The sequence below is a fragment of the Pholcus phalangioides genome, unplaced genomic scaffold (genome assembly GCF_987345545.1).
Source record: "Pholcus phalangioides strain wild (caught in Gottingen) unplaced genomic scaffold, Ppha-v1.0 ptg000009l_1, whole genome shotgun sequence".
In the NCBI taxonomy this organism is placed as follows: domain Eukaryota; kingdom Metazoa; phylum Arthropoda; class Arachnida; order Araneae; family Pholcidae; genus Pholcus; species Pholcus phalangioides.
In genome coordinates, this window is record NW_028301602.1 from 5,428,834 (window position 1) to 5,450,905 (window position 22,072).

The 22,072-nt window shown below is 39.7% G+C and overlaps 3 protein-coding genes across 3 annotated transcripts; 2 read left to right on the forward strand and 1 right to left on the reverse strand.

Moving 5' to 3' along the window:
• The first annotated feature begins 5,188 nt into the window (after positions 1 to 5,188).
• Positions 5,189 to 8,817, forward strand: LOC149081670 (peroxisomal ATPase PEX6-like). Its single transcript, XM_089237077.1, has one exon. It carries the CDS (start codon positions 5,359 to 5,361, stop codon positions 8,449 to 8,451), a length of 3,093 nt encoding a protein of 1,030 aa, XP_089093203.1. The 5' UTR covers positions 5,189 to 5,358; the 3' UTR covers positions 8,452 to 8,817.
• Positions 8,818 to 12,955: 4,138 nt separating this feature from the next.
• Positions 12,956 to 14,178, reverse strand: Nelf-E (negative elongation factor E). Its single transcript, XM_089237078.1, has one exon. The coding sequence runs from the start codon at positions 14,083 to 14,085 to the stop codon at positions 13,123 to 13,125; it is 963 nt and encodes a 320-aa protein (XP_089093204.1). The 5' UTR covers positions 14,086 to 14,178; the 3' UTR covers positions 12,956 to 13,122.
• A 2,485-nt stretch (positions 14,179 to 16,663) lies between these two features.
• Nadsyn (NAD synthetase) lies at positions 16,664 to 19,407 on the forward strand. The gene has a single exon (XM_089237079.1). It carries the CDS (start codon positions 16,802 to 16,804, stop codon positions 19,055 to 19,057), a length of 2,256 nt encoding a protein of 751 aa, XP_089093205.1. The 5' UTR covers positions 16,664 to 16,801; the 3' UTR covers positions 19,058 to 19,407.
• Positions 19,408 to 22,072: the final 2,665 nt, after the last annotated feature.

Here is a 22,072-nt window from a genome sequence, read left to right on the forward strand (position 1 = left end):
CCTGGAAACTTTTCTTTCCATTCTGTTTTATTTTCTCACATATTAGCTCATTCCCACTTCCCACGTGGTTGATTTTCTTATATTATTCTAAATTTTATTGAATAATTTCACTTAATTTCTCAACGGGAGAATATACAGTAAAAACCCCCTCTTAACGGACACTCCTAAGATTTGGTTCCCCCCTATTCTCCGTGGCCAAATAATATATTTTCCCCTATAATAAATGTATGCATTTTAAACCCTCTGATTAACGGTCATCCCCTCTATTGCGGACGAATTTTTGCCCGCCGGTCACCGCAAAAGAGAGGTTTTACCGTAGAGTATAGAGGCAAGTGAACTTATTTTGCAGCATGTAGTGAACAAAATGTAGGTTTTGATCCTAATATTATATTTTCTGAAGTGGAAATGCAGATACTCTGTAGTACTCTGATACTCTGTACTATGCATTTAAAATGTGGGGTTTTTTTTTTCAACATTTTTATTGCAATATATATTTTGTAACAAAATGAGAGAATTTTTTTACACTCCCATCAATAAAATACACAATTTTCCTCAGAGCTTGCGTTCACAAACAACATGCTCTGTATTTTCTGATGTACAAAACAGCTTCGAAAATAGTCGGGGGAGGGGGGGGGGCAGATGAGTCTGCTACAACGGGCGCTGGATCGTAGGGGGCGCAAATTTCACCTCTAACTTATCCATCAACATTACAAGGACGCGCCAAAATGCATGCTTGCCCCGGCTGACCAAGCATCTAATTGCGGTCCTGGGAGAGGGGAACAATACACTTTGGCGACTGGAACGCTTTCGGTTAACCGATGTTTCGGTTGATCGGTATTCGATGCTCTACTGTATTTGCATTTGTTTTGCTCTTTTAATTTTCCAAACCATACAGTGGCATGCATATCCGTGAACGTTTCAGAAAACAAATGAAAGACAGCAGAAATTCTCACGATTTTGACACGCAAAAAAAAAAAAAACTATGGTTGTACAATACACTCCCAAAGCTCCATTAACCCCTTGAACTGAAATGACGAGTCCAGCTCGTCATGAATTTTCTTGAGGAAACTCTGACAATGACGAGCTGCACTCTCCAGGAATTATTGACTGTTGAAACTTTTTATGAGAGAACTATATTAAATCATAGCGAGTCTATTGTATATTTGTTTGTATGCTTCTAGTAGCAGTTTGAATCTAATTTGCATAATGCATTTACATGCATACGTTACATATTTGCATATTTGCATAAGATGCAAACGATGACAAGTGGCACTGCATCTTCCGGAGCGTTTTGAGAAGTATCATACACTTGAAGTTTATTAGTATTTTAAAATAAACCCGAATATAGGTGAGGATAAATATATAAATTTTTTTTTTTACATTGGTTGAATTTGTTGCAAATACATTTTAGCATTATGTTGAAACACATATTTTTTTCTTTAGAAGACTAGAACTATAATATACTTTTGTTAAACATTATTGAAGAATATTTCGACACTAATTATGTTCTATTATGTATATATAACAAAAATTCATGTAAATGTATGAAGTAAATATTTTTTTTACTAATTACAAATTATTTTAGCAAGAAAACCGTAAGTTTCTATATCAATCCCTCCTTTTGAAACGAAGGAAATTAAATTGTCTGTCTGAGCAGTGCTGCCTGAAAATAAATTGCAGTTCAAGGGGTTAAATCAAAGTTGGGCCATGCACGCAAGTTAATTAGGGCGCTCGCATCAACCAAGTATGCAAATAAATTAGAGCCATGCCAGGCCCAGGGTATCCGCAGAGCTCCCTCAAAATCTAATACTGTAATATGGGCACCTCTCTCCATTCGCACCTGCTGTAGACGCGCATATTTTTTACTTGAAACTCTTCATTGCAAAGATCTCAACAAAATCACATAATTCACTGTACATATAATAAAAATTGGAAATGTAGCTCGTTTTGCAAGAACGTGTTTTTTTTTTTACTTTGACGATAAAAATTTCAGATTTGTCGTTCAATCTCATAACACGTATCAGTAACAGTAGATATTATAATGCACACACACAGTGCATACGAGCTCTGATCCATAAAATCGACAACAGCGAATGAAAACATAATTGAAATATAGCTTGAGGCTTTTCTTTCGACGTTACTTGATTTTGTGATAAATAAGCAGATGAAGACAAGAAGCCTCCATTCAAGGGCTATATATGTATCGAATATCAATCAATTATGCGCGCCTAAATAAATAGAGCACAGAAATCCCAGAGATAAAATAATAGTTACGTAACTGAAAATACACAACACATATATATTTTATACAAAATGCATGATATGAGCTCCTAGGAATATTAAATCTCAATCACCATATATAATACACGTCATATAATCATAAGTTCTACTCTTATCTATTCAAAGAATAAAATTAATTCGAAATTCATGAATGATTCATTTCTCATCAGCATTATTATCAGTAGTTATTCAATATTGGTCATGTATTTTTCCCCTTACGTATCCTATTCATATTTATGTGGCAACTAATAATCACTGAGTTTTGCAACATCGTGATCGGTGCCTTGTTTTCATTTCGATTGTATTTCAATGAGATTTTGAGCATAAGAACTCGAAATGATTTTTCATGATTACCATAATTCAACGCGTATGTAATATAAACGCAACATTGCGAACATCATAATAAAATTTATTCACCGTCTTCCGTAAAATTAGTAAGTCGAAATATATTCCCTGATAATCAGTATCAGTGTTCATAAATACGAATCAAAATTCAATTTCATTCCTCCAAATTTTGTTGAGGGAACGGTAAATTTCCAGAATAGGTGCTCAAGAAAATTTGAATGGGGGGGAGGAGTGTGGAAAAATATTGGTGTAACCCACAGGCAGCAAAATAATAAAATGAATCACTTCTGCTTAAGTTTCTCAATAGAGTATTAACGCCCATCAGGCACAATGTTATCATATAACTTGGACGTGAATCATCCTATAGATTGGGTTATACTACTTTACCACACACCAACTCCGGTTATATATCGCCATATGGCAATTTCCAACTAGTAGAGTTAACTGGGGAATGAAGGCACCATCTATCGGAGGTCGCCCCATGCTCTGTTGGTAAATAACTTGTTTCTGATGTGCTTGCCCGGATTCGAACCTATGGACCTTGGCGGTATGCTTCATAGTGCGAGACGAGCATCTCGCCACTGCGACACTCGAGCTCTAGGGTTTAGGGTTATACTGAGGTAACTGTTATGGAGGGTATCCAGATGAAGAAGCCTAGAAGACTTCCCATGATGTTCACTGAATTTGATTTGTAGCGTAAAAAAATATGGTTGACAACAGGCCATCCATAAAGGACAAACAGACATACATTCGTTTTTATATGTATAGATAATATTGATTAAATTACCAAGTTTGCTCCGAAATTTTAACAGTTGTTAGTTGTGTGCGGTAAAGTAACAATACTAATACTCAAAAGATTTATTTTTCTGTGCTTGAAATCCAAAAGAATGTGCGTAGGAAACGGTTTGATTCTAGGATATTATTGTCTAGAAGGCATATTTTTACTGATGAAATTTTATTTTTATTCGTTTATTGGTTATGGACAAAAGTAACTAATAATGACGCAGTTTTTATGGTGAATAAATTTAAGGAATATGATTTTCAGAATGAGTGTTAACGGGCATCCAGTTATTTTTTATCATTATTTATTATTATTTTTTTGCTGAGCAGAAAAAAATTTCCTCCGCCCGAGGAGGTCCATTTCACATATAGTCATTGGATATATTGAAAAAAAAGGGTAAAGATATCGCATGCGTCGGCTACAGGTGAAATGGACTTCAGCGATGTCAAAGCTGAAGGAAACAGGACTCATTAGCTTTATAGTTTAATGGTGCGCACCCGGCGTGGGTTCGTTTCCCCGCAAGGCCAGTTGAATTTTCTTTCTTGAACTGCAAGAACTTGAGGACAATTTACGTGTTTCGTTGCCAACTTTTAAGCCTGATTTCAAGTATTTGTGCTCTAAACATCAATCACAAATTTCATATTGATTAATGATTAATCGAACAAAATTTTATTGATGTATTTTTACTCGGTGATTTTTGTTGTAGTAAATAAACTGCATTCTGTATTCAAGGAAGGATGCCCCAAGATTTTAATGTTATTCTCGAGGGTGCCGCGAACTTCAAAAGGTTGGGAAACGCTGCTCTAACCACTAACATTCTGGATGACGGGCCTTTTTGTAGAATCAAGAACAGGGTAAATAAAAAGTCCGTAGAAACTTTAAAAATGAATAAGAACCGGAAAAATAACCGAAATAGAAAACGGTTTGAAGGGTATAAGCATTGCTAGGTCACGGGAATTTTTTTAAGACAGGGAAAATACAAAAACCAGCAGATAGGTTACGCTGGTACGAGCGACTTCGGTTGAAATATGCAAATGAGACGGTCATAAGAACTTGCGCTCCTAATCCACAATCAGTTCACCGTTGTAAACAGTGTATATGGATCCGCTGCATTCTACCGTTGCTGGATTTGTGACTCCCCTGCAATGTGTTATCCCCTGTGGTGGTCGTTGTCATGTGGAACACATACTTCTGTAATAAGCGATTTGGAGGCATTCTGTTCGTTATTTGCGTATCTTTTCTTTGACTTGTCTACGTCAGTGCCAGCTATCGGCTGCTTTTAAGGTTTTTTTTTTCTTGTCTTAAAAATTCACGAGACCAAACGATGCCAACAAATACAACGCCACAACAGGCAAAATGCCCAACGAGTCCCTGCAAACCGTTTCTTATTTCGGTTATTTTTCCGGTTTTTATGAATTTTCGAAGTTTCTACGGACTTTTTGTGCACCCTGTATATATTATATTTAACGTCGCCAGGAAATATGTTGGCACCAACCAACAGTCACCAGAAAACACTGGCAGAAAAAGCATTCTGATAATGCCCAACTCTGTAAGGAGACGCTTCAGCGCTATTTATTGCAACAATAATGAATCTAATAATCATTTATTTTGTCGGAAAAATAACTATATATATATATATATATAAAGTATATAAATTGAATAATTTTCGTGGCGTTTGAAATCTTAGGTCAAATATTTAAAACTCCCCCCTCCCCCCACCACATCAGCAGACAAATCCAGTCGTTACAAAGTCATGTTTCTGTTTACATCCATCCTCAACACGGAAGTAAACAAGTTTCGCTAGAGTAGGTACAATCAAAGCGCTTGAAGAGGCGCAAGCGCTTTGGGTACAATGTCCAATCTCCATCAGTGAGAATTATTAATTGGAAACTATACATATATATTTTTTTAAATTTTCAATGTTGTTGTGATCAAAGCTCGTTTATTGCAAAATGTTGGGTAATAATGTTCTCGTCACCCTCATTACGAGAGACCAACGAGATGAATGTCACCCATTGCATGTAGATGTCTCTCGAGTAGCATTCAGTCAACGCATTGGAGGAGAAATTCATGAACAACACTCTTTCATTGGCAGCCTACTCGTGGAGGAGCCTTTGAACAACATTTTCGTCACAGTGAGATTCTCAAGCTCCGAAGAGGATTCCTCTTTCGATCAAGAACATTTGGAATTGTATGTCAGCGAGCTATTTCTACAGCACTATCATCTCCAAGCGAGTAAAACGTATACTTTCAAAGTTGTTCATTGCTTTCCCATAACTAGAGTCATACTGGGAGCGAGGACTGAAGAAGCATATAGTTGGGCGAACAGCGAAGAGTGGCACGAGAATCTACTCTCCGCTATAAGCAGTGAGAACCCTAGCCTGTGCCGGATGGATGATGTCTTCTTAGTCGCTCCGGACATCCTCAATGTCAAAGATGTCTCTGTACTTTTCGGGTTATATGCGTTGAACGTTGATCCAGTTGAGCAAGGTGTATTGACTTTTAGAACTAAAGTCATTGTTGTTGATATGAGTAAATCGCCGATGGATGATTTTATGCTGTCCGATTCTTCGATAAATGCAGATTTATCTCTAGAGTCAAAGCAAGCTATGGACGGACAGAAATCAAGTGATACTTGCGTCCTAGAGAAACGTGCAGAATGCAATTTCCAAGTTGAAGTCCTGAGTGCGTTCGGTCCTGCTTTTATTAGCGCCCTTGAAGATTGCGATGTGGTTCTTGATCCTTTCAATACCGTTTTTCTAGCCTCTCAAATAGCGTGCGAGATGGGAGTCGAAACTGGTGACTGGGTGAAAATTTGTAAGCGTGATAGAAACAAGTCTGTTGGTGATGATACTGCATTGCGGAAGAGGTTCCGTTATGCAACTGTGTGTCCCATAAAAGACATAGATAATTTCAGTTCTAATGTCGATGCAGTGTATATATCTCCTCAGTTGTTTTTCAATTTAAATGAACAGCCATCTGTGTATTATCAGGATTGTACCCTGACTGTCGAGGTTTGCGATTCCGATGACGATTACGTCCCGCCATATGCAAAAGAGGTTTTTGTGGCTCTGGTACAGTCTCCGAATTATAGCGGAGCTATCAATTGTGAAACCATTTTGAAATCGTATTTCAAGGATACTAGATATATCCGTAAAGGCGATATAATCTGTGTCGATGCGAAAGATTCTGTGGATTTTTGCCATAAAGATAAAAGTGGGTGTTCTGCGGGATGGCCTGTGGTTTATTTCCGGGTGTCCGTAATTGAAGGTCCCCTCAGTGAAGAAGGTGGATATTTAATTGATTCCATGAACACCAGGCTATATCAAGCGGGAACTGCTCAGAGCTATGTCCCTGCTACCGCCGAGGTATTTTATTCTCCTTGTATTGTATCACAGTTCTTCGATAGTGCTAGTCCCTCTGGTTTAGATCATTACATTGATCTCATGGAAGAAATTACTCTGCCGATCTTGAACATTCTAAATAACAAGTTCCAGGTCAGCTCTAACATTTTACTCACCGGAAACTCTGGCTGCGGGAAGAGTGTTATAGTCCGAGCAGTTTGCAAACGCCTGAATCTACATTTCTATCAAGTGAATTGCCACGAAATGTCTGGCGATACATCTGGAAGCGTCGAGGCCAAACTGAGAGTGATAATGGAGAGAGCTCACATGTTTGCACCTTGCATAACTCTACTGAAGAATATCGACGTTATCGGAAAGGAGATGGAACTGAAAGGCGAAAATTCTAGAGTTCTCAGCAATTTGGGAGAACTTCTCAGGAGTACAAGCATGGCGGGCAGGGATTGGCCATGCGTTATTGTAGCTACAACGTCTAGTTCCAAGTGTCTCAATGAAGAATTGGCATCTGCTTTCCTCCAGCAAGTCTCTGTCGAGCCACCATCGGAATGCGAAAGATCAGCTATCATAGAGGGTCTACTTAATGGCAGCGTTATCGGACCAGATGTGGACTTTGATTTTATAGCCAAGAAAACAGCTGGTTTCGAACTGTCCGATTTGTGTGCATTGGTCACTGAAGCAAAAAAGATAGATTATTCTAGATCTAGAAGTTTGCTTCCTTCGCCTGATCTGAAACTGGAGGAGGATCTCAAACTTGCGAGAGTACCGCTAATTCAAGAAGATATATTAGCTGCTTCAGAAAAGTTACAGGCTGAATTAGCAAAGATGGCCAATGCTCCAAAAATACCAAATATTGTTTGGGAAGATGTTGGTGGATTGAATTCTGTGAAGCAGGAAGTTATCGATACTATCATGCTCCCAATGGATCATCCTGAGATATTATCGACAGGATTGAGAAGAGCTGGAATTTTACTCTATGGACCTCCAGGAACCGGCAAGACGTTAATTGCTAAAGCTGTTGCCACAGAATGTTCTATGAGTTTCATCAGCGTCAAAGGACCGGAGCTTTTGAATATGTATGTCGGGCAAAGCGAGGAGAACGTTAGAGCTGTTTTTTCACAGGCCCGAGCGGCTTCACCGTGTATTGTCTTCTTTGACGAGTTAGATTCGCTTGCTCCAAACCGAGGTAAGAGCGGCGATTCGACCGGAGTCATGGACAGGATCGTGGCGCAGCTTCTTGCCGAACTGGATGGTTTGAACAAATCTAATGAGGTGTTTGCTATCGGTGCTACGAACAGACCCGATCTTATAGATCCAGCTCTTTTGAGACCGGGGAGATTCGACCGCTTGGTGTATGTGGGTATTCCCAGTGATATGGATTCAAGGATGAGCGTTATGAAAGCCTTGACCAGAAAAATGCCTCTACATGCTGACGTTGATTTCACCGAAATTCTGTCGAATTGCCCGAAGAATTTATCCGGAGCAGATTTCTATTCACTTTGTAATGATGCCATGATGACGAGTGCCCAGCGAAACATAGAGAAGATTGAAAAGGGGGAACTGGCGATGGAAGATGCTGAGTGCTTAGTTTGTCATAAGGATTTCATGGAAGCGATAAATGTACTTTGTCCATCTGTTAGTGAGGGACAATTGCTGCATTATGAACTTTTGAAAGGAATGTTTTGATACGTGTGTATAAATTTCTAGGGCTGTTTCAACAAGTTCCGAAAGTCAGAACCACATCTTTTTGTGATCCTATTGAGCCCCAGTTTTATATATTTTAATAGGGAAAGATCGGGATCCGAGGAGATATGTTATCATAGAAAAGCCAAAAAATTCTATCATAAAACACCCGATAAATGAAAATTTGTATTTCAAATTGATGAAAATGATCTATAATTTAGGACATCTGTTTGTCTCTGGGTCCCGTTCGTGCATTCCACAAATAATTTTTATTCTGAAAACATGCATTGACGTGTGTCAAATAACAAAATTTGCTATTAATTAAATTGTTCAATAAAGATGCTCATTTGAGGGATTTGTACTTATTACTATGATCGTCCCAATTGTGAAAGGTGGTTTTTTTTGCTTCTCAATTTTGTTTATCCAAATTTCCAGCATTAAATTGCACTGAAAAAAATATTCAATTGATTTCTCCATTTCTCACTTCTGATTCCGAAGATAGATGGCATTACCTCCTGAACAAACAATGTGCCTAGGGTTTTATCAGACATCCTCCTTTTCAATGTCATTTCAAGCATCCTTCTGTGTTTCGCAAAATTCACCCTTTTGTCCTCCTATTCAGGTTTCTGGATTTTTTGTCTACTTTTAAATATATCTCTTCGTTGATGTGCGTGGAGTTTTTTCCCATCCAATTGACCGATTCCCAAAAAATTTTCTGTTTTTGATTTTTTTTTGCGGTTTTCTTTAGAGTTGGGAAAAATTATTGTTTCGGCCTGTTTTATTGGTCAGAATAATAGTGACATAAGTGTCTGAACTGAAATGTGTTCACAAAAAAATAAAAGATTTGTCACTTTATTAACTGTGATGTCAAGTAATCATTTTGTGGTATAGGACATGGCTTATTACCACGGAGAGAAGTCCCACTTTGTCCTAGAGGCATACTTCAAATTAGAAAAAGTGCCAGAGTAACGTCTGAACATCAGATAAATAATTCATATTGCATAGGGTTGTAAAGTTATTGAAATCAAAATGGTAACTTTAAATGGACGCCCTGTGCCCAGAAACAAATTGTAAAGTTGTTTCCCTGTCTCTCCTAATGACAACTAAAAATGAATCCACGTAAAAACTAACGGACAACTCTCATTTTCCTCATTTAAGCTGTCCTTTTTCCAACTTTTCTTCAATTTTTTCAATTTGAATATCTCAGCTAACATTGCACTTTAAAAAAACTTTTTTTTACCTCACCAGAGACAGGGCCACAACTTTCTAATTGGAAATTGAAGGAGAGAGTTTTTATTCTGTTACACACTGCATTTTCACTCTCAAAATTGGTACAGGGTTATTTTTGAACGTCTTTTGAGCATTAAACAGAAACTATACCTTCACGACAGACAGTTGATGAGATAAAAGCCGCATTAGCACTTACAGGACACCCTGTATATTCCTTGATCTGATCGAATGCTTCTAAATTAAAAAGTTAGCAATAATACCATAAGGCTGACGCATTTGAATTGATGCACATTCAATTACGTAGAACTTTAAATTTATGTATATCAACCTGAACCAATTATGCTGGATGATAAAGGTTTTTGAAAGGATGATGTCACTCTCCGCTACCATACGAGGTTGGATTCCCCACAAAGGCAGTTGAATTTTCTTTTCGCAACAGCCAGTTGTTAAAAACCGTCGTATGGTAGCGGAGAGTAACGTCATCCTTTCATAAGTCGCAATTTAGTGACAGTGCCAATAATTGTGAGCTTGGCCTGAGTCAGGCCCGGCTATCTATGTACTGTCCCTTTCAGTGCACATGAGTTCCAAGGAAAGATTGACAGATTCCTTTGTAGTTTAGTGCATATTCACCTGGAAAGTGAAAGGAAGTGGGTTCGATTCCCAGCAAGGGCAAATGAATTTTCCCTCTTTTCAAAAATTCATCTTCGCAACAGCCACTTGTTAAAAACCTTCATATAAAGGTTTTTTCCTAACTAATTGAACTGAATCGAAAGGTCTTGAATTCAGTGATTACAGAATTTCAAATGTCTCGACTTTCACCTCACCTTATACGTTCAACCTGATTACAAAGTTTTGGAAATAATTGGCCTTCCGGAAATTACCTCAATGAACAATTCAATCAATTGAAGAAACGAGGTTAAAAATGTATCGTCCGCACACACACTCTTCTTAAAATAAGAAATATTACTCTTTGTCTGTGTTTATTGTGTAATGCATTAAAATATTCTTCGGAAACTAGATTACCAGCTAGGGTTGAAGGACAAATGTAGATCGATCTGGTGATGGACCATTATGCTTTACCGCACACCAACTCCGGTCATATATTGCCTCACAGCAATTTCCAACCAGTGGAATAGGGCGAGGAAATGAAGGTGCCATCTATCGGTGGTCGCCGCAGATTCAGTAGGTAAAGAACTTGTTTGTCTGATGTTCTGGCCTTGATTCGAACCCATTGACCTTGATGGTAACCTTCTAGAAGAGAAAATGAGCATCTTACCACTCGGGTGTCTCTTCAGGTACAGTAGAGCATTATCTGAGACAATTGTAGGAGTGGGGGTGTTCGGATAACTGATCATAAAACTATATATTTTGTATCTTACGTCTTACAAATAACACGCAAGACTGACTAGCCTAGTTTGACCAGTACCGAATGACCGTTAAAGTAAGCCTACAGTTTAAGAAAAGAAATCCAAAATTTTCTTTAGCTTCTGAGCAGAGATTCTTTTTTGCCTTTAAATTTTGCAATCGTTTTAAAGACAGCAATTGGACAGCGTCACCACCTTGTCGTTCTAACCCATCGCCCCCCCCCTTTTTTCAGAAATTTTTTACTCTCATTGCCCCCAACTCAAGCGTAACCCATATCTATATGCTATACCCCGTAACTTCTATCAACAAACCCCACCCCTCGATGATTCCATTGCCCACCAGGGGCGATATTGCCCCTTATTGCCCCTTATCAACCACTTCATAGTAGTCTCAAGATAGTGAAAAACTTCATCACTGGTTTTCGCCCAGCGCAGTCATAGTTGCTAGGCTCTTCCTCGTTACAAGGGTCTTAGTCATCAATGACACTGGCAATGATTTCGTCTACTGTCAAAATACTTCATAGCCAGGGTCATCGACGTCACATTCGAGCCAGTCCTGTATGTTTTCCTGGTCACATTCTGGCTGCTAGCAGAACTTCTATATTATATGCAAATTTGAATTTCCCAACTGCAACTCTTTTGGTTAATCCATGTTTTGGTCAATCGGTATTCGGATAATCGATGCTCTACTGTATAATGATATTGTGCTAACCAAGGAACAATATAGTTGTGGAAGGATTACTATTACATTGAGAGGCAAAATTATTACTGCGTGCCATAAAATTTTTGATTTCATTTAAACAAAATTCAATTATCTAAAGACGATGTCACTCTCCACTATTACTACAAAGGTTCCGACAGCTGGCTAATGCGCAGATAAAATCTAGGAAAGAAAATTCAACTGCCCTTGGAGGATCCCATGTCCTCTCACTTGCCAGGTGAGCACACTAGACTACAAAAACCAACAAATATCTCAATCTTTCCTTAGAGCTTGTGTGTGCAGGACAGGGCCATACCTATACGTCCAGATTTAACTCAGGCTAAAAAGCCATCTGGTAACAATGTGAGCTTTGGCCCGAGTTAATTCTGGCTGTCTATTTACAGTCCCATTTAATCCACACAAGATCTAAGGAAAGAGGATTCATTGGCTTCGTAGTTTAGTGGGCTCACCTGGCAATTGAGAGGACATGGACAGTTGAATTCCCCCCCCCCCCTGGATTTATCTTCACATCAGCCAGCTGTCGGAACCTTCATGTATACATTTTGGTGTATCACACAAAAAAAAGCTATACCAAAAAGACTGTGGTCAGGTTCTTGTGCGAGCCCTTTGTCAGTAGCTAGCCCACATATTCCCTCTCGGCTTGGCAGCTCCAATGAGCCCTCTACTGTGGCCAGGTCCACATCTGCTTTTCTCAGCTTGATGGCACGTATGAGCCCCTTCATGCTGCTGGTTCACACATCGATCAACTCCCACTCGGCTGTTCCAATAAGACTAGAATTTTCATATTTGTGAAGAGATATGCGGAATTCTCTGGCTTTGCTACTACAGTTTTCATAAAGAGACTAGAAATGCTGCTCGTGTGAGCGAACTGTTTCATTAAAAAGAGTTATCAGCCTATCCTACCAAGCGGTCTTCAAGAAAAGAAGAAAACATTTCAACTCACTAGAATGAATATTGGAAAAAGTATTAATTTCTCATATTGCCCAAATTAACAGGACTTGTTCATTCATAAGTTTGGATAATTTAATTCATTAAAAAAAGTTCATGGTTTTTAACCCTTCTGAAGAAAAACGCTCTATCTTTCCCCATGGTAAATTAAATTAACCAATTAAAGTGAGGGTATAATAATACAGAATTGATTGAATGCAAGCAAAAATTAATTTTCCCAAAATGTTCCCAATCAGACATTAAATCGATATAAACATTTTATTTCGTCATCGAACAAAAAAAAAAACAAAAAAACAGCAATCATTCAATTTTTCGTGATTTCAAGTACTTTAACAAAAAATGAAAAAACGCTCCAACGAAAATATAATGGAATGAAAATTTCTATGTGCTTGATTCGCACACACAAGTTAACTAAAACATATCGTCATAAGAAACGGCGTTCCTATTTATCGCCTCATTGCTGCCTTTTTGGCGGAAATTAGCAGCGAGGGACGCCCACTTCAGCTGAGATTCGTCAGTCACGGGTGGCTGCAATGGTTGACGTCTTGCCAACGATACAGTCAGCTGTACATTGTCCATACTTATACCATTCATAGTCTTGATGGCCTTCTCCGCATCCTCCATCTTTTCAAAAGTGACAAAACCACAATTCTTGGCCATTTCAATAGTAATATTGACGATGTTGCCAACAGGCTGGAAAGTCTTTTCCAACAAATGTTGGGTGATACCGTAACCTCTCACATAAACCGTGTTGCCCTGCTTTGGACGTTCGACCCGGTTATCACGGTCTCGCTCCCTCCGACCTTCTCTTTCTCTTGGATGATGATGATGGTGGTGATCATTGGCTGTGTCTTTCGATTCGGGGTCTATTGTACCAGAGCTCACGAAGCTCTCATACAGCTTTTTTGCCACTGGCTTATAGTTACTCGGTGATGCTGCAGATGGAGAATTGTTAGAGCTATTCGAGCCTGAATTGTTATTAGAATTATTGCTGCTGTTGTTGTTATTGTTGTCATCGTCGGGATTGGAATGGGACGCTGAGAATGGCTGGTAACCAGTGACGCCACCACTCCCACCAGGTTTATCAGTGGCGCTGCGCTTTCTTTCTAGCGCCTTGGGTCTCTTGAAACCTTGCCTCTCTTTATTCTCGACTTTGATGGCGCTGATTGCACCGGATTTCAAAAGTTTCTTGGCGACTTCCTTGGCGTCGGGCTTGGCTTCGAGATTGTTCTGGGCTGGTTTAACAACTGGCGGTTCTTGTTTAGGAGCTTTTAGCTGTTGCAGAGCTTTCTTTTTCCGTCTCAATTTTTGATATTTCTTTTGCAGCATTTCCTCCTCTTCCGTGAGTTGCATTGGGAAATGTAAATAAACCATTTCCTTTGAATAGATATGAAATTTAAAATATGTAAACACACTTTCCACTCACTAGATATTCAATTTGGTGAAAAAAGTAAACAACGACGTGTTTGTTCCGGGCAGTTGCATATGCAAGGTCTTTCCACCCATGATGCAAGTTGAACAAATAATTTTTGTCGGAATGAATTCAGGTTTGAACAGGAAAAGGAAAAAAATTAACATATAATTTTATTAATAAAAATTTAAAAGCTATCAGTTTTAACACAGTTTGAGTTGAGTTGCCGAACATCAGGAATTGCTTCTTTCACAACTTTATGATTAGAAAATAGATGGCGACACTCACCAGATTGTTTAATTTAGGGTTGGGTTATGATGATATTCGAAAACAGAAGAGAGGAGGCCTGCACGTACACTCTTACTGAAAATTGGAATAAGTGACGTACGTCCCTTTAAAGCGTCTTAAACGTCTAAATCGTTTTAAGAATTTTCATGTTGACGCTGTTAATTTTTTTTACATTGTCAATAGTGCTGCCATCTGTCTTCCAATTTGACACTTGGTCACGGCAAATGCGTCTTTTTTTTTTTTCAATTTGACCAATCTGCAAAGTTCAGTTATTGACCAAACACAGATGGATGCTTTTGAACTAGAATTTGACACTTTTGTTGTTTTTATTTTATTTTCATTTTTTAAATTTCTGTTAACGGGGTCATTCAAGTATTACTTCCAGGGCCGGATTAACCATTAAAAGCAAAATATAAGCACGTGCTAAAGGCGTCAGGAGAAAAGGAGCACCACAAAAAATTATCAAATTGTACATTTTTTAATGTACATTTTTCCCCCAACATCAACCAACCGGTAGAAAGTCCCAAAATTTGAGCACTTGATTGTACAGTTGAAGATATTTATCAGAAAATTGACAGGGTCCCACAGCCAAGGGAGTGTGGTGCTCCTGGCACTGGACCCAATGAGAGCACTGATTTTTACTCTTTTTCGTTAAAAATTACAAGGAAGGGATGCCAAAATAGATGCAGATCCCCTAAGTGACAATAAAGTAAATTTTAATTTTTGGTTGCGGCATTGAGGGTGACACAAAAGCAGAGAAATTAAGTTAATTGCGAACAAGAACTCGCGTTAATGTTCAGTTTTTGGATTGAGATTTTGTTCAATTTCCATGAGGGGCCGTTCAAGTATTACGTCATCATCGATGGGGGGGGGGGTCCCGATTTGCTGCCTTTTGATGAGGGGGATTTGGATGATGCTTACGTCATCAACCACCCTTTATGAAAATATGAGTTAGGATTCAGAGGAGCAGAGCTGATGACGAAATCTTGCTGACAAGGGGGGGGGGGTCATCGTTTTGCTGACAAGAGAGGCATTGCCCGCGGGCAAAACAAATTTTTCTAAGCCCCCACAACCTAGCTATACATACATGCCTACCAATTTACACAATCACTCTATCTCCAAAATTATAAATAGATCAAATTGTCATGATGCCTCCTCTCCTAACACTTGAGGCTACCGAGCCGTATCATATAGGCCCGTGTAAAATTATTTTTCTGAACCTCCCTCCCCTGAAAATACCTGCTTATCACTTTACATACTTACCCTCGAAAATTGTAAAAAGATCTAATTGTCATCATCAGGGCAAAGTGGTAAAGGGTGGGAAGTGGGGACACCATAATTACTTGAGTGCTTAGGGCCTTGCAGTCATTCAAGTGATCTGGATTTTTTTTTCAACGCGACACTAGCCCGTTGAAATTCGAAACAAAGCTCATCTTTGCAAATATTAGCAACAAGAAAGTTTTCTTGTTTGAAAGCACTCTGGGATTTTTGAGGGTTTCGTGGAGTTTGATCATGCAGAACCCCAAATAAACTTTCACAGATCCCCAAGGTTCCGCGAAACACAAGTTGGAAACCTGTAATTTAAATGATAGTTCCCCAAACTTTTTGTTCAACTGCCCCTTTCTGCAGAAATTTTTTTCTCTCATCACCCCTTCAACGCTGAAGTGAACCCCTAGGATCCTATGTTAAACCAGTAGCTTTTATTGCCCTCCGACCATTTCATCGCCCACCAGGGGGCGATATTGCTTACTTTGGAAAGTCATTGATTTGGATCATGGTCTCACAAACTTTTTGTTCCATCGCCTCCTTCTTCAGAAATGTTTTCCTCTCATCGCCCCCCAACTTAAATAAGCCCATAGGATCCTATGTTGAATAAGTAGATTCTATCGCCTCCTTGGACCATTCCATCACCCACCAGGGGGCGATATTGCTGACTTTGGAAAGTCATTGATTTAGATCATGAAGTGCTGCTATCTGTATTCTTCAAACTTAACGCATAACCATATAGCAAATGTGGTCCTTTCTTTAATTTTATCAATCTTCACAATTCAGTTAGTGATCAGACATCACAGACGGATGTTTTGGACTTGAAATTTGGCATTTTAATTGTTTTTTTGTCTTAATTTTTTTTCTAAATTCCTCTGAATCGAGCAGGTTCTAGCCCGTGTCACTGTAAACCCTGTGTAAAATAATCGTGCTTGAATTTCGAAGAGAGACGGAACGACCAAGGATGTGAGGCAACCAAAGCGTTTGTTTACGCATTTGTTTAGCTCCGTTCTAGGTCCGTCCTTACTCTGTGTAATCATTATTGCACTGTACCCTTATTGTGATTCTGAGTAAGTTTTTTTCTCAGATTTCTTTGAGGAAATTATAAAACATCACACACACAAAATGGAGAGAGGAGCGACCGTGGCCGTGAGTACTTTGAATCAGTGGGCGATGGATTTCACTGGCAATTGCAACAGAATTCTCAAGAGCATCGCTGTGGCGAAATCCCGTGGCGCGACCTATCGGTCCGGGCCGGAACTTGAGATACCCGGCTACGGCTGCGCCGATCATTTCTATGAGAGCGACACCCTACTGCATTCGTGGGAAGTGCTGTCGTTTCTATTGAAATTCCCCCAGTGTCGGGACATCATGGTAGATGTCGGGATGCCGGTCATGCACAAGAACGTCACCTACAACTGTAGGGTCATTTTCCTCAACTGCAAGATCCTGTTGATAAGACCCAAAACCATGCTGTGTGACGATGGCAACTACAGGGAGAGCCGTTGGTTCACCGCATGGGCGAAGCCCCGCACCGTCGAAGACTTCTACCTGCCACGGATGATCCAAGAAATCACAGAGCAAGAAACCGTGCCCTTTGGCGACGCGTTGATAGCAACTAAAGACACGTGCATTGGTTACGAGATCTGCGAAGAGCTGTGGAATCCCTGTAGCTCGCATATCCCTCAGAGTCTGGATGGTGCCGAGATAATTGTCAATTCCAGCGGTGGGTATCATCAGTTGAGGAAAGCTTATGTCTTGGAAGACCTCATAAAATCTGCTACGTCAAAATGTGGAGGCGTTTATCTGTTTTCGAATCTTCGTGGTTGTGACGGGGACAGAGTCTATTACCAAGGATTATCTTCGGTAGCTCTGAATGGGCAAATACTTGCTGTCGCCAAGCAGTTTTCTCTTCAGGATGTGGAAGTCACAGTCGCCACTGTTAACTTTGAAGATATCAGGACATATCGGAATTGCATTCCCAGTAGGTGTAGAGTTGCGGCATCTTCCGAGAGCTATCCTCGCATTACTGTAGATTTCGTACTGTCGAAGTCAAAGATGACAGTCGCGCAAGAACCACAACCAGTTAAGTATCATGCACCGGAAGAAGAGATATCATTAGGACCCGCATGTTGGTTGTGGGACTATTTGAGGCGGAGTGGCCAAGGAGGTTTCTTCTTACCTCTCAGCGGTGGAATTGATAGCAGTAGTTGCGCTACCATAGTGTATTCAATGTGTAATCTTGTCTGTGATGCTATAAATAGTCAAGAAGCTGGTGTACTGGAGGATATACGGAAAATAGTTGGAGATCAGAACTATACTCCCGCTGACCCCAAGGAGCTGTGTGATAAAATTCTAGTGACCTGTTACATGGGGACGGAGAACTCCTCCACCGAAACTCGTGATAGAGCATCTGACTTGGCCTCCGAAATCGGTAGCTATCACATGAACATTAATATTGATACAGTCATCGCTGCAGTCATTTCCCTCTTCACCATGGTGACGAGCATGAGACCGAAATTCCGATCTCATGGAGGAAGTAGTAGAGAATCGCTTGCTTTGCAGAATGTTCAAGCTCGCTTGAGGATGGTCATATCTTATTTATTTGCACAACTGACTTTGTGGGCCAGAGGTCGATCGGGCGGTCTATTGGTCATAGGCACAGCGAATGTCGATGAAGGTCTTAGTGGTTATTTTACTAAGTACGATTGTTCCAGTGGTGATGTCAATCCCATCGGGTCTATCAGTAAGAATGACTTGAAGAAGTTCCTTAAATACGCTTCCGGCCATTTCAATATTCCATCTCTTCTTGGTGTATTAGATGCTGTACCTACTGCCGAACTAGAGCCGCTGATCGACAACAAAGTCTGTCAGACTGACGAGCAAGATATGGGGATGACCTACGATGAGTTAGGTATATATGGCACACTACGTAATCCTGGTCGATGCGGGCCTTATTCCATGTTCACCAAACTGTGCACGAAATGGGCTAATATTCTTTCTCCTGCAGACGTTGCAGCAAAAGTGAAGCATTTTTTCCGCCGCTATTCTGTGAACCGACACAAGATGTCTGTGATCACTCCAGCTTATCACGCTGAGACGTACAGTCCGGATGACAACCGGTACGATCACAGGCAAATTCTGTACAACTCCAGATGGGACTGGCAATTCACGATCATCGATCACCGTGTTAAGCGCATCGCAGCAGGCACAACGACTGAAGCCAGAGAATCCTCCAGTGACACGGATGTAAACCATAGTACCAATAAGTCAAGCCCTGATGAGAGTGGGAGTAAACCGTTTCCTGGGAAAACCTCCGATCTCATCGCAGATAGAATGGGTAAACCAGTTGTGGTGACTTGTTCCGACAGAGGCATTTGATATCAGCTACAATACAACAATTCGCTAAAAATCGACTGCTGAAATTTTTGTTTTATATTCAGAAATTATAAAATTTGCTGATTTCCTATATGATGCATCCTGTACACACTAGAAGATTCCAGTGATTTATATTCCTTTTTGTTATTGTTAACCAGTATTCGGGCATTGTGAGGCTTGTGCCATGGAAAATTTGGGAATTTTCGACATTAATAATTTATATTTTTGAGTATGTGATCAAAGCGATGTAGAATCTAATAGCTTTATAGCGACTTCGTATATGCTTGGGTGACTTATTTTTTACGGCCATAGAGTTTAATAAATTATTCGCTAGTTTGAATAAAATAGTTTTCAAATTAACAATTCTACATTAGTGTCTTTTTTTTTCTGGATTAATGGTACCAATGAAAACACAAAATAATTTAATTGTTTCAAATCTATGCTTGTTTTGTAGGTACAGACATCATGAGTGGTTTAAGTGCTCGAGCACCCTCAATGATTTGCGCCAAGAGTAAGAGTAGCATTGATTCAGACATCAAAATTTTTCCTATATACCAGAGTTCTCAAAGTGTGCATTGCTGCTTTTAGGGACGTCGCCAACCATTTTCGGGGATGTTGATATTGGGCTTGTTCAATGCTTTGAAGACTTGTTCTTTTAGACTATTATGAGGGAGCTGCAAGAGACAAAAAATTTGAGAATCACAGGTATATATATCCCTTTCAGACCCTGGTGCTACAAATATGGAGGTTGCATTTTCACACTACTACAACTAAGAAAAACACACGCACCTCGTCCATATTCTTCTGTGGAACTTCTAATGAATTGGTACATGTTGTGAACCTTCCAAAGTTTATTTTCTGTGGAATGCTTGTTATGTGTAATGTGCTGTTATCAAATTTTCTAACTATGAGTGAAGTGTAAATCTATATATATGAAATTGATTTTCTGTGTGTGTATGTTCTCTATACAAATCTACAATTTTAGATAGATTGTCGCCTAATTTGCATATATACCTAATGGGATCCGACTTAAACGATAGGCTACTTTAAAATTTCGTCAGAGCACGGCAAGTGCTCCAAATGGACAAAAAACTGTCAGGCAACAATGGTTTTTGGAACGTTTACTTTGGTTCCCTAGCAATGCATTTCAGACGTGTATATGCCTTTACAATGGTTTGTCACTTTTTCAATTCTCCCAGTAATGAGGCTTTTTGAATAGACATTATAATCATCAGCATGACTGAGGGGCAGGCAAAGGATGATCCCCATAGAAATTAGGTGTTAAAATTGCAGATTTTACTGTAGAAATGCGGAAATTTGGTGGGGTTTTCTGTCACATCAATAATTTTAAAAACTGTATAGAATTCTTGATTTTTTAAATATTGAGTTCACTTACGAAGCCCAGGAGATTAAATATAAAGTAATTAGCCCCGGACCTACCTTTTAGTTGGATATTCAAGCAATAACATTGATTTCAACTTTTTATTTATATCTTCTCAAGCGTGAAAATTAATGTCCCCGTATTGTCTTTTGATATTCAACTGCATAAATTCACATAGTTTAGGATGTTTTAAAATTGATTATGGGTCCATAAAATATATCGAAGAAATTCCACAGCTTTAAGCATTTTTGGAAGCGGAAACAGGCAGATGAATAACTTGACGGGAGAGGGGAAATATATATTGTAACGAATCTATTTTCCCAGTATGGATATTTTTACTAACTCTCTGTGGCCTTACAGCACCTAATGCGTTTTGTTTGTTTATACGTTGTTAAAAGAAGTTGAGAAGAGAAAATCTATCTTCCAAGAGAAGAGAACGTGAGTTGGAATGTGGCTTCCATTCTGTACGGTTGTCTGTTTTGAGTGTGCTTCGAAATAAAGTCTTCTTCGTTAAGCTCCGTAGTTTCGTGTATCAATTGGACATCCCTCCTATATCAAGTGATTGGGGATATTCCGCCACCTCACGGAAAAGAGACGCACCTCCGACTCGACGTCCCCTTATAAAACTGGCGCCCAACGTGGGGCTCGAACTCAAGGCAGTACGAAACGGACATTCGAAATCAACTGTGAGGTTCCTGATAGCTCCTAAAATCGAAATGGCGTACTTGGCCAAAGGTAAGAAACGTGATTTGATCCTACTCGCTCTAGAATTAGGAGAGGAAGTTCCGAATGATTCGCGTGTAGTAGATCTCAAGCACATAATAACAAAGTCCTCCGGTTATGAGGAAGAATTCGTGAAATCCCTGCTGGCTACTATTATCGGAGAAAGAGAGGGAGAAGAAGAACGAGCTAGAATAGCTGAGGAAAGAGCTAGAATAGCTGAGGAAAGAGCTAGAATCGACGAAGAAAAGGAACAATCTAGGATCGCCGAAGAAAAGGAACAATCTAGGATCGCCGAAGAAAAGGAACGAGAACGTTCGTTTGAACTTGAAAAGATGCGGTTGCAGCTTGAGTTTCAACGACTCTCGCAACCGGCAGAAGAGCCATCCGTCGCTCTCATCGATCAGCCCAAGTTCGACGTGAAGAGGTTGATCCCGAATTTCAATCCGAGTGAAGATGATATGTCGCTATTCCTAAAGTTGTTTGAAAGACAGCTAAAATTCTTGAAAGTGGAGAAGGTGAACTGGGTTGCATATCTGCTGGGAGTTTTGCCGAATGAAGTTGCCAAACTCATTGCTCGAGAACCTGAAGATAAGGCTCATGATTACGACCACATCCGGGAGGTTCTCTTACGCCGTTTCAAGCTGAGTGCGGAAAGGTTCCGGCAGCTCTTCTCTACTCACAGAAAAGCACCTGGAAGTACCTGGAAGGACTATCATTTCGAGATCCAAAGTTACTTCGAAGGCTGGCTGTCCGAACTGAACATCAGCAACTTTGACGAGCTGAAAGATCTGATGATTTCGGATCAGATGAAGAAGAGGATCCCACCTGAAGTTAAAGAACATTTTCTGGATGTTTGGAGTGAGTGGACTACCCCTGATGAAATCGTGGAGAAGCTTGATGCTTATGATAACCTT

What these genes read in the sequence shown, in the direction of transcription:
- LOC149081670 (XM_089237077.1), top strand. Translation starts at nt 5,359, where the DNA reads ATGTTGGGTAATAATGTTCTCGTCACCCTCATTACGAGAGACCAACGA.
- Nelf-E (XM_089237078.1), bottom strand. Translation starts at nt 14,085, where the DNA reads ATGGTTTATTTACATTTCCCAATGCAACTCACGGAAGAGGAGGAAATG.
- Nadsyn (XM_089237079.1), top strand. Translation starts at nt 16,802, where the DNA reads ATGGAGAGAGGAGCGACCGTGGCCGTGAGTACTTTGAATCAGTGGGCG.